This window comes from Phyllostomus discolor, chromosome 8 (assembly GCF_004126475.2).
Source record: "Phyllostomus discolor isolate MPI-MPIP mPhyDis1 chromosome 8, mPhyDis1.pri.v3, whole genome shotgun sequence".
In the NCBI taxonomy this organism is placed as follows: Eukaryota; Metazoa; Chordata; class Mammalia; order Chiroptera; family Phyllostomidae; genus Phyllostomus; species Phyllostomus discolor.
In genome coordinates, this window is record NC_040910.2 from 36803431 (window position 1) to 36815204 (window position 11774).

The 11774-nt window shown below is 58.5% G+C and overlaps 1 protein-coding gene across 1 annotated transcript; it reads right to left on the bottom strand.

The window, feature by feature from the left end:
- Positions 1-3905: 3905 nt before the first annotated feature.
- On the bottom strand, positions 3906-7591 carry C2CD4C (C2 calcium dependent domain containing 4C). The gene is made up of 2 exons (XM_028520964.2): positions 7380-7591; positions 3906-6811 (listed from the first exon to the last, which is right to left on the bottom strand). Exon 2 carries the CDS (start codon positions 6762-6764, stop codon positions 5505-5507), a length of 1260 nt encoding a protein of 419 aa, XP_028376765.1. The 5' UTR covers positions 6765-6811; positions 7380-7591; the 3' UTR covers positions 3906-5504.
- Between the last annotated feature and the right edge of the window lie 4183 nt (positions 7592-11774).

Consider the following 11774-nt stretch of genomic DNA (forward strand, 5'->3'; position numbering starts at 1 on the left):
ACTGAGGCCCAGAGAGCCACGCAGCCTGGAGTGGAGCCAGGACTTGCGCTTTTGCAACTGGTGTCGACCCATGGTCGCTCGTACCAATTCAACACCGGCAGGAGCCTCCAATTTTGGATACAGTGAAGGTAAATTTATTCCGTGCAAACAAGCAGCTCAACAGTAGGACCGCACCAAAATAAGGTGGCCATCCTGCAAGGTCACTGTCCAGCTAGACAGCTCTACTCCACCAGCACTGCTTCGGCGTTTCAGCCCCAGCCAGGGAAACACAGACCTCCATGGAAATGGAAAACCTGATGCCCAGCTAGAATAAGGGGAGCTGACTTATGTAGACAGAAGTCCCCGCCACTGATCCCCGATTGGTCCATCCTCATGCAAATAGGGACCTTAAACTTCACAGTTTGATTGGTCCTAAAAGCACTATCCTGATTGGTTGGAATGGAGCTGCCCTGATTGGTCAGTAAAGATGCTACTTTAGAGCTACTTCAGAGATAATATAGTCTTTAGGCACCAATTGGACAGGAAAAACCTCAATCCTATTGGCCAAAATACACCTCTAGGAACTCCTGTATAAAAGAGTCGGTACCGCTGGCAGGCAGGCCGGTGCAGGTTTCTCCCTGAAGTGCAGTCTATGTGAGAGGCCCAGTTTAGAAATGTTTAGAAATGGCGGCTAAGCTCTGTTTTTCCATCTGAACCCAGTTAGCCACCAGGAACCTTTCTTGGTACAGTATCTTCTTTCTGTGAGTCAACACTGGACACCTGCCCTGCGCTCCTGACCTCCTTGGGGGTTTACTTCTCTTGGGGAGGGAGGGTGCGCCCATGCAGGTTTCCCTCTGCAACCAGCTCCTTTTTTATTGAAGTCATTTTTCTCCTCCTGTCAGCAGAACCGGCTGCAAGCAGCCCCTCCCTCCCACTCTCAAAAGAGCTGAGAAGAAAACAAAAGCTTAATTGAATCCCACACTGAGGGGAGGGGGTGCAAGCAGCTGGACAGAGGGGCAGGTGCTGGGGAAGAGGCTCTCAGCACAGGGAAGCCAAGAAAGCCCCAGGCCTCAGTGGGTCTGATGGTAGCTTGTAATTATCACCCTAATGTGATTATACCATCATTGCCATATTGTGCCTGCTTCCATGGAACACGCCTGTACATAAGCTCTGTCCACACGTGAGTTTGGGCCTCATCTCCAGGGCTGAAGTGTTTTTCGTGGGGAGCCGGAGACCCACACAAGCTACGTGGCTTGCCCAAGGCCACCCTACATTTCGGGGTGGTAAGTCCCAGGCTGGAATTTATCATGGAACACTCCCCAGGCCTGTCAGGGTTCAGATTTGCAGGCCCCTCACTGCTCCAGGGAGGCGGCACCACACAAGCAAGGGCTGCGGGAAGGGGGCGTGGGCCTCAGTGTGGGGCATTCACAGTGTGTGAGGCTGTGATGAGCCATGGAAGGCTTCTAAGCAGGGCAGCAGGAGAAGGCAGTGGACAGACAGGGTGGGCAGTGCGGCTGAGGCTGGGGTGGGTGGGATGGAGGCCTCAGCAGGCTGGGTTCCCAAGCCCCTTCCCTCCACCTCTGGAGTGTGCCTGCTGCCTTAACACTTCCTCCCTCTTTCAGTTTCTGCTCCTCCTGCAAAGCCCTCCTTGATTAATGTTCACTCCCTCACCCCACGGCCGCATTCTCCAGCCCTCTAGGACGTACAAACCCCTGCCTTCAGGATGCTGCCTTCCTTCCTGTCAGATCAGGGCCCCTAACTCAGTGCTCTTCCTCCTTCCTCATACTGGAGTTTCACTACATCAGTGTTCCTTGGCTACACATTTTGTTTTTAAGTTAAACTGGCTTGATCTAAGAAAGGATTTTATTAGTCCCTCTGAACCGAAATGGTGTGCTGTTACAAACTTCAGGCACAGCTAGATCCAGGTGCCCACAAGGTGTCCAGGCATCTAACCCCTCATCTCTTGGCTCTGTTGTCCACTGTGCTGGATCCACTCTGAGAAAGGGACACCATTTTGTGATTTGCACCAAATGGGGTGCTTACTGCTAGGTGTGGCCCTGGGTGCTCACGGCTCTTCCAAAGGTAGGAAGACTCAGGATGGCAGCTGGGCTGGAAGGAGAATGCCAATGCTATCTTGTTTGCACCACGGGCTGAGCGCTGGGTGCTGCAGGTGCAAACAACAGATCATTCTGAATGGAGTGATAGGACAAGACAGTGCATTACACTAACAAGGAGTATAAGCCCTGGCTGGCATAGCTCAGTGGATTGAGCGCAGGCTGCAAACCAAAGTGTCGAAGGTTCGATTCCCAGTCAGGGCACATGCCTGGGTTGCAGGCCATGACCCCCAGCAACCGCACATTGATGTTTCTCTTTCTCTATCTCCCTCCCTTCCCTCTCTAAAAATAAATAAATAAAATATTTAAAAAAAAAACAAGGAGTATAAAAGGGGTCTGACCTGGCCGGGGTGGGGGCTGCCCAGAGGAAAAGCAGTGGGTCGAGACCCAAAGGCAGAGTGAGAGGACGGCGAGCGAGGGTGTTCCCAGTGAGGAGCCGGCATGGCCAGAGGAGGGAGGGGGCTTCTTAAGCCACTTGTCCCATTATGTCCTTTTGGGCATTCCGAGGCACTGGGCAGCCACAGCACACACACACACGCGCATGCGCACGCGGTGACACATATGTGCACAGATACGTAGCAACACTCACATACACATCCACACGGTTACACTTGTATGTACAAGGATGCACACACAGAAAAACACATACACATGCAAGCACACCGGCATGCAAGCCCACACACACACACTTGCTGACACACACACAGCTACACCTGTATGCATGCATGCACTCACATGGCTTCGCCCACACTGACACCTGTGCACAAACACTACTGTGCTCTCACACACACATCACTACACTGGCACGCAAACACATGCACATAAGGCAGACACACAGTTACACATTTGCAGAAGCACACGTTACATGGTTCACACGTGCGCACACACATAGACACACAATCCCACAAGCGCACACACAGGCTGCCCAGTGATGAGTGGCTGGTGGAGAAGAGGCGAGAAGGCACCCGGTTGCCCTGGCAACACATCCTGGGTCCTGACCAGGCCTTGTTAGCGCAGCTCATCTGGCAGCTGGCAGCAGGTGGAGGGCTGTTCAGGACCCCAACCCTCCCCCCACAAAGGTTCCTGGTGGCTTTGCGACAGCCCTGCCAGTCTGGGCCCCAGGGGGATAAAGACCGAGGAAGGAGAAGGCCTGAGGTCAGGGCAGAAAACGGGTCCCTGAACTGGGTGCTCTGGGGAGAGACAGCCTGCCCTGGGGGGTGTGAGGGGGACAAAGGGGTGGGGGCTGGCCGCCCAGCTGAAACACTTGCTTTCTGATTCCCGTTGGATCTCGGGGGCTGGGGCAGGCCAGATGAGCGGTCACTGCAGGGGAAGGGGGCACTCCTGTGTTGGCAGCTGATGGGATCCAAGGGGAGGGTCCCATTAGTGATGTCCCCACATGTCCAGCCTTTGTCCCCAAGAGCCAGGAAGGGACAGATCCCGTCAACCCTCTCCTTGGTGGCTGCAGTGAGGGCACGGGTTCAAGTCCTGGCTGCCATCAACTAGTGAGACGAGGATGTGGGCGGCCTTCTGAGAGGCTGCTGTGAAGGCTGCCCACGTAGCAGAGGGTAAGAGCAGCGCCCACAGACACCTGCTGCGTGAATGTCTGCTGTTGCTGCACCAGGGCCTGGGGGCCGCTGCCGCATCACCCTGTGCGAGCCTGCGTCCTTGCCTCCACCCCAAGCACAGGGCCTGAAAGGTCTGAGGGCTTCACTGACCTTGAAGGCTCCTGCCGCCTTCCTTGGAATTCAAGACAAAATTCCTCTCTTGTTACTAAACAGTAAAGAAGGCAGATATCCACCCCCGCATTCCCGAAACACCTTTATTGCACTAAAAACAGCATTTATAAACAAACACACTTGGGAGGTTCACCCACAGTCAACTTCGAACACAAAGGTATGAAACAGTGCAGGGGCATATAAAAGTGGGGGCCCCAGAGGGAAAGCAGGGGAAGGGCAAGGTCAGGGTCAGAGAGGTGGGGAGGGGTGTGAGCTCTGAGCATCTATGCAGGACCCTCTGTCGCCCCTTTGACCCACAAGCCTGGCCCTGGTTGTCCCGGGGTTCTAGAGTGAAGGGGGAGCCCCTATGAAGGCAGGAGCAGGAGCATGAAGGAGCAGGCACAGGATGGAGGCCATAGGGGGCACAAAAAGGGACCCCAGTTCTGACATCCCCTCCAGCTCAGTCTGCAGGGTGCACTAAGGGGAAATCTTTCTTCACCTCTCCCTTTGTGGGATTGGAAACCTGGAATCAGGGGGGACAATGTTTGAGCAGGGAGGGACATCCCAGGATCCCAGTGGGCTGCCCTGGTCCACCCATGCACAGCAGGCAGCCCAGGAGAGGTGAAGGGGCAGAGCTGGTCTGGCCTCGCTGGCCCCTGCTTCCAACAGTGCTGTTTCTGTTTCGTTGAACTGGAAAACCTCCACGGAAATCATTCAAGAACCCACATGCTGACACGACAAGCAGACCCATGCAGCCACCCAGCAGCATGAAAAGCCATAACCAGGGACCCCCTTTGCTTGCCCCTTTGTCCCACCCACCCTAACCAAAACCTATTTACACGTGCGGAGTAAAAGCCACGGCCATCAGTCACTGGGCATCACTCCCTGGTATCCAGCTGGCGAGGGTGCTGGGTAGGAGGGGGCAGGGTGGCAGCCTAGGAGCGATGGGGGGCTGCCCTCTGAGCATCCCCTCCAGGGGAGGGAGGCTCTGCCGGAGGTCCCAAGCAGGTGCAAGCCAGGCAGGTCTGTGCCCGAAAAGCAAGCAGGGAAGGTGGAGGAAAACAGCCCGTGGGAGGGCTGTCTGGCTCCAGGGACAGAAGAGGAACTATTACTCCCATTTTCATCTTTGGGGACTTCCTGCACCAGGAGCTTCACAGCACTGCTGCCTCCCAGAGCCCCACGGGGCAGAACCCTGGGCCTGGCACTGCTTTTCTGGGGTCTGGCTGGCTGGCCTGGGGGAGGAGGACACTCGTGTAACACAGCAAAAGATTCAGCTCAGCCTCAGGACTGGAGACCTCTAGGCCTGTGATCCACCTTGGCCGCCTCCTGGCAGATTCCCAGCCACCTGAGAGCCCCTTTCCAGAGCTCTGAAGGGGATGAGACCACATCGAGGGGCATGGAACTTGGGGCACAGAGGGGATGCTCAGCCCTGAAAATGGCCTTCTCTTACCTGGCAGCCCCCTCTCTTTCTCCTTCAAAAAACCTAGTCCATGAAAAATAGCATCCGGGTCACCATCCAGCAACCCAGGAGAGCCTCAGCTGCAACATCAGGGCCCAGCCAGGCTTTAGTTTAAACCCACCTCCCCCTCCAGGGTTCCTGCCCAGCCAACTGGCCTTCTGCCTCTCAGAATCTGGGTGCAGAGGGGAGGTGGGATCTCTCCTCCGCACCTGCGAGAGGGTGGGCAGCAAGAGGCCTTTACAAAAAGGGGAGCAGGGAGGTCAGGGGCAGCTCCTTCTCCCCCAGCAGCGTGTCCCGCTTGAGGCTGCTACCCTTGTTGACCACCTTGATCCTGAGGGCCAGTTTGCGGACACTGGCCGGCCCGAGGCCATCGAAAAAGAAGTCCTCATTGAAGACGGGGTGGCGGCTGTTCTTAATGATGGTGCTGCGCTGCTTCTGGAGCTTTCCAGGGACCAGGCACAGGCCAACGCAGCAGTTGATGCTTCGGGCATCGCAAAGGTGGTCGTATAGGCCCTCGGCGGCCAGCAGCCGCACGCGCAGGCGCGCCTGTGCCGCCTCGTACTCGGCCAGCAGCCGCACACTGCCCCGCGTGCCCATGCGCACGGCGTGCTCCGCGCGGGGCACCTGGCCTGGCTCCGAGCCTGGCTCTGGGGCGGCCCTGCGAGTCAGGCGGCGCCGAGCCCCAGGGCTGGTGTCCGGAGTGCTGTCATCGGCCGACAGGGAGCCATGGCGGACCACGGAGTGCTTGAGCTGGCTCACCTTGGCCTGGCTGTCCTGGGCGAAGCCTTTGAGCAGCGACACAGAGCGCGAGAGCAGAGGGGACCCAAAAGGGGAGGACTCAGCCGAGGACCCCGTATCACTCTCCCCACCACTGAAGTAGCGGCTGGGGCTCATGAGGGCCCCGCCAGCCTCCCTGGACACCCCGTCGCCCCCATTAGCCTTGACACCCCCACGGCGGCGCCGGGCTCCAGGGGAGCCCACCTGGGACAGGGCCCCATGCTCGCTGTGGAACAGAGACTCCTTGCGCCGCGTGTGGGGGCTCTCGGCCAGCGTGGTGAAGCCATAGGACGTCTGGGCCTTGGGCACCGAGGGCAGGGACATGGCACCCTGGGCCTGGGGGTCGGAGTTGGTGGCGGCCTCCTCAGCCGGCCAGTCCTCGGCGCTCTCAATCTGGATCACATGCCGGGTGGCCGCCTTCAGCAGGCTCTTGCTCTCGGCTGCCAGCTTGGCGGGCAGCCGAGGGCTGCGGGGGGCTCGGCGGGGCGAGGCGGAGGCTGGGTTCTGCTCCGCAGCCGGGCCCAGCTCGCCCTGCCCCTCAGGCTCCGCGGGGCTGGCAGGAAGCTTGGGGGGGATGAAGAAGTCAGGAATCTTGTCGGGCGTGAGCACGTTGCTGTACAGGGGCCCCTTGGAGGCCTTGTCCCCGGCCTCGCCCCCAGCAGCACCGTTCTCCCCGGACCCCCGGAGCCGCTCCAGAAACCACATGTTGGTTTTCTTCATAGGGGCAGCAGGCAGCAGGCAGCAGGCTAGGAGGAGCTCTGCAGAGTCTAGGAGAGAGGCAGGGGCCAGGAGCTGCAGGCCCGCATGCACTAGGGGACTGAAAGAGGGGTTCCTGGCACCTGTCTGGGGAGCCAGAAGGGTGTGGGGTGGGCTCGCTTCTCCCCTCCTTCTCCCTCCCCTCCCCAGAGGGATCGCGCTTAACTTCCAAACACCCAAGCGAAGCCAAAGAGGTGGGTAGGGGGTGCTGTTCCGACTCTAGGGTAGCTCCCAAGGGAGAGTGGCCCCTCTCCCGCCCCCACCCCCGCTTTGAGGATCTCAAAGCGCTTTTTAAAGGGTTTCACGCTCTGTCTACAGAACGACACCTCAGGGTGTGGGTGGACCCCCAGGTGTCCCAGCTCCGCCCCCCCCCCTCGGGCTCCCACCCACCTGTGGCTTCTCCCTAGGCTGAGGGTCCAGGCAAGCGGGTTGGAAGAAAGGAGAGGACTGGAGTCTGGGGACGCCTGGCACAGCCCCCTGGCCCTCCCCTCCGTCTCCCCCACCCCCTGTTAACTCCGCTTGGGGTGGGGGTGGGGTCCTAGCAGCCCCCGCGGTACGCGGCAAGGTCCCTGTACTCACCTGCCCCGGGGTGGTGGCCCGAGGCTGAGACTGTTCCGCGGACTCGCCGGGGTCTGGGCGCGAAGCTCCGGGGCTACGGGTGGGGGGGATGCAGCCGCAGCTTCCACAAGGGCGGCGGCAGCAGCGCAGTCGGACTCATTCACCGGCCGCGGCGGGAAACCGCCCAGCCCGGCTGCTGCGCCGCCGTATTCTCCCTAGTACCGCCGCCGCTCGCGCCCCCGCCCCCGGGCCTCGCGGCACACCCCCACGCCACCCCGGGGTCGGTCGCAGCCAGGATCCTCGCCGGGACCCGAGGGGCTGACACGGGTAGGTGGGAGGGAGCCGGTGGTCGCGGTTTGCTGATGGCCACCCCTAGCGCTCGTGCCTGGGGATGGGAGGGCAGGGGGAGCAGAAACCCCAAACCCTTGCCTCTGTTCACTTGGGATAGGGCGCACACCCATGCTTGCTGCCAGCAGCTTTCCCGACCTACGATGATGAATAAACGCATAGTAATAATAATAGCTGCAGCTAAATTTACTATTGAGGTTTTCTTGGTGCCAGGCCCTAACGTCCTCCCCTCAACTCTCCCCCGTTTATATATGACAAAGGCAGAAAGGCGAGGGGTTCCTCCTAGAAATAAGGACCCAGCCCCTAAACCCGCTCCTCCTGTTGAATGCACATTACTCAGTGTAGCTACCCCAGCAGCCAAGAGGGGCCTGCTCCTCCATTTTATAGACAGCTGTTTATTGAGCGCCTACTGGATGCTGGACAATGACCCAGACGCCGGGAACACAGCTGTGACCAAGGATGTGGCACCCACTTTGTGAAGCACCCCAAGGCATTGATGCCAGCAGACAGGTGAATAAGAATTGCGACAGGAAGATGTGATTGGAGGAGAGAGGGAGAGCACCAGCATGCTGTCCACACAGATGGAGAGACCAAGGCAGCCAATCCCATGCCCTGCAGCTCCTAAGATTTCGGGGGTCCCTCTAGGATCCCACCCCCCTACCTTGTGATCTGCCAGCACCAACCTTCCTGTTCCTCACTCTTTACCTTTCCTCTCAGCCTCAGTTTCCCCTTCTGTGAACTAAGGCTGACCAGTCCCAAGTCCTATCTCTGTTTGTGAGGAGCCAGCAAGATAATGTGGCCAGATGGAGGGAGCCCCTCCAACACATCCGCTGGACCTTGGAGTGAGGTGGGAGTCCCACCGTCTCCGTGGGGATAGCAAGGCTCAGAGGGGACCATGACTCTAAGAGGCCTGCCCCAGCTTTGCTCACCCAGCAAACCCAGAGGTCCCCTTTGTGTTGGGGCAACTCCACTGTGGCCACGCAGCTTGCACGAGGGGGCAGATTCAATGAACGCACCACCTCGCCACTGCCTGGGCCAGCCCCCGAGGCACAGCCTGGCAGAGCCCCGTGAAAACTGCCCCAGAGCAAGTATCGGGTGATTCCATTGGCCCTGTAGGGCCTGGAGCTGCAGTAGGAAGCGAGTGTGGGCTTAGCCCTTCAGTGTCCGCAAGACACTGGGGTCTTCAATGAAAACTGGGAGGACGAATGAACAGAGTATAGGGAGGATGACTCCCGGAACAGCGCTCTTTCCCACAGCAGGGGCCTCAGCCACCTTCCTCCATTGTCCCACCAAGGACAGTGGGACCCAGGAAAGGGAAGTGACCGGCTAGAATCTGCAAGGAAGGGCAATGCCAGACTGACCTGAGAATTGGGGGTTTCAATCCCCACTCACCCTTGCCCAGCTGGGGGCAAGGTTTCTCCTCCCAGCTGGGTTGGGAGAGGAGGCAGTGAGTTTATTCTCTGCTGGTTCCTCCTGCACTAAGCAATTCGGACACAGATCTGGAGCCTCTCAGTCAGGGTTCCAAATCCTGGTACCAACACTTCCTGCTTTGTGACTTCTGGCAAGCGTCCAAACCTCTCTGCCTTGGTCTCCCCAGTGGTCCGTGGGCATCACAGCATCAGTGTTACTATTTGCAAAATGCTTAGAACAGGTCCTAAACACGCGTGATGTAAGCATCCGTCATCAGGAAGGCTGCTACTGGTCAGGAAGGAGACTCAGCCAGGGGAGGCCTTGCCGGGCCTCAAAGTGAATCCCAGCACCTGGACCCCACAGCAGCCTAGCTCGGCCATAAGCCCCGCCCCTATTCCCCACCCCATCACATTTGGGGGGCTGGGGAAACTGAGTACTAGGGGATAGATACCAGAAATCTGCCCTGTGGGCTGCCACAGAGCCCACCCGGGAGAGGGCGTGGAGGCAGGGCCACAGGCTTTGGCTACAAACAGGAACCTCTCCATGTCAATAAAACCTTCTGCCTCCTCTGCAGAGCCCTAGGGCTGATAGGTGTGGCAGCCCCACAGGACTCCCCCAAACCCTGAGCTGTAGCCTCCCTGGAACCAGAAATAAGGAGGCTGCAGGCTGTAGGCCCAAGCTGGGGAGGGGGCCCAGACAGCACCCATCAGCCCCACCCCCTAAGTCGTGCCACTTCAAGCTAGGTGGCCTCGGTCCTCATTCCCCCGCCTCACAAGTCCTCACCCTCTCCCCCACCCCCAGGGATGCGCTACATGGAAAGGACAAAGTGGCATGTCTCAGAGAAGACACAGGAAGGTGGTGCTTCCTGGGATCCAGGCCTGAGTCATAGGCTGCTCCCCGCGGCATCCGGCAGACGGGCGTGGAGGACACGCAGGGAGGCGGCACAAAGACAAAGAGAAGCCTGAAGGCCCAGCGCCAGGCCTGAGGCGCCACCTCGGGCCGTGCGGCTCTGGGCTCTGCACTGTCTTCTCCTTTGGGAAAGAGGAGGGAAGGCGCGTCTGCACGCTCTCAAGAAGGGCCCAGACCCAACAACATTGGAGGGGCATCATCTCCATTTTCTAGATCAGGAAACTGAGGCATGGGGGAATAGCCTGACTCTGCACAGTGCCCAGTTCCGGGAAGGGAAACCACTGGTCTAAGGACGCACAGCAGAATCTGAACCAGCATCTCTATGACCTCCCACCCCAGGGCCCTCCGAGGGTGGGAATGGGGCCGGGAGCACCTGCTAACTGGAAAACTGCAGGTAGAGCAGGCTGGAGACAATGCGGGAACCCATCTAGAGCCAGGCTCCCAGCCCTGGCTTTCCTGGGTCAGGGAGTAAGAAGGGGAGGTGATGAGGGTCAAACCCCAGCTCTGCTTCCTCCCAGTGGCGTGGCCTTGGGAAGCCCTGTGACCCCTCTGAGCCTCTATTTCCTCACCTTTAAAGTGGAGAGAATCTGAGCACCCTGAGTTTGTGCGGTTCTTAGCACATGCCTACAGGGAGTGCTAGGTGAGACTTTGAAGGTGGTGTACTGGCCCTTGGAGGACCCAGGGCTATGAATGAATGAGTGAATGAATGAATGAATGAAGTGCATTTGGACCCCTCTCTCTGGAATCTGATACTTCTTGACACTCCTTGGCCCAGCCTCCGAGCCTCCTCTCAGCCATGCCCATTTCTACCCTGTCCCCACAGCATGTTTCCCGTTTGCTTAAAAAGTCCCTAGCGGCTCTCCCTGTTACCCAGCTTTGCCTCACAGTGTCCACTCCACCACCCCTGACTTCACCTCCAGCCACTGGCCATCCTTCCGCCCCCAAGCGGCTGTGCTCCACACATCACAGGGCCTTTGCAAATGTTGCTCCGCAGCCCAGGACTCTGTCCTACTCAACCTCCAGATCAAAGTCCCTGCGTCATTCCCACACAGAAGCCTCCAGGGTGTCCTGGGATCTCTAAGCTCCAAGACTCCCTCCTTCCCACAGTCGTCATTAGACACTCTGTGGTGATTTGCTAATTAAGATCATTTGACTGTTAATTCCGTGAGGACAGGTCTGTCTTGCTCACTGTTGCATCCTCCTTACCCACCAGAGCTTCCGGCAAATAAGAGAAGTTCGACAAAGGCAATTAAAGGATCTCAGGATGCAGGTGGAGGGGTGTTTGGGTAGACTGATCAATGGAATGAATAATAGATGAATGGGGGATGGGTGAGTGAGTGGATGCGTGGATGGACAGACAGACAAATAGACAGATGGATGGACTGGTGGCTCAATCTCCATGTCTTTGAAGAGACGTGGCATCAGAGTCCCCTTCTGACTCTAGCTTCTGACGCTTTCGCCCCTAGTTGGGGTCAGAGCAGAGCGGCTTTTACTCTCCACACCCTTATTGGGTCCCCCAGGCCAGCTGGCTGCAGGGAGAGCACAACCCCTCCCAGAGACCCAGGCCCTGGACAGGGACGTGGCCCTGGCGGGGTGTGGGGAGGGCAGGGGAAATCTTTGGAAGAGACGCCTCGGTGTTTTGGGGAGGAATTAGAGGACAGTCCTGGGAGAATGGAGGTGTCTCTGGGAGGGAGTCTCAGAGTCCACGTGCAGGAAGTTCTGGAGGACAGGTGTCGGGTGCTAGAGGAG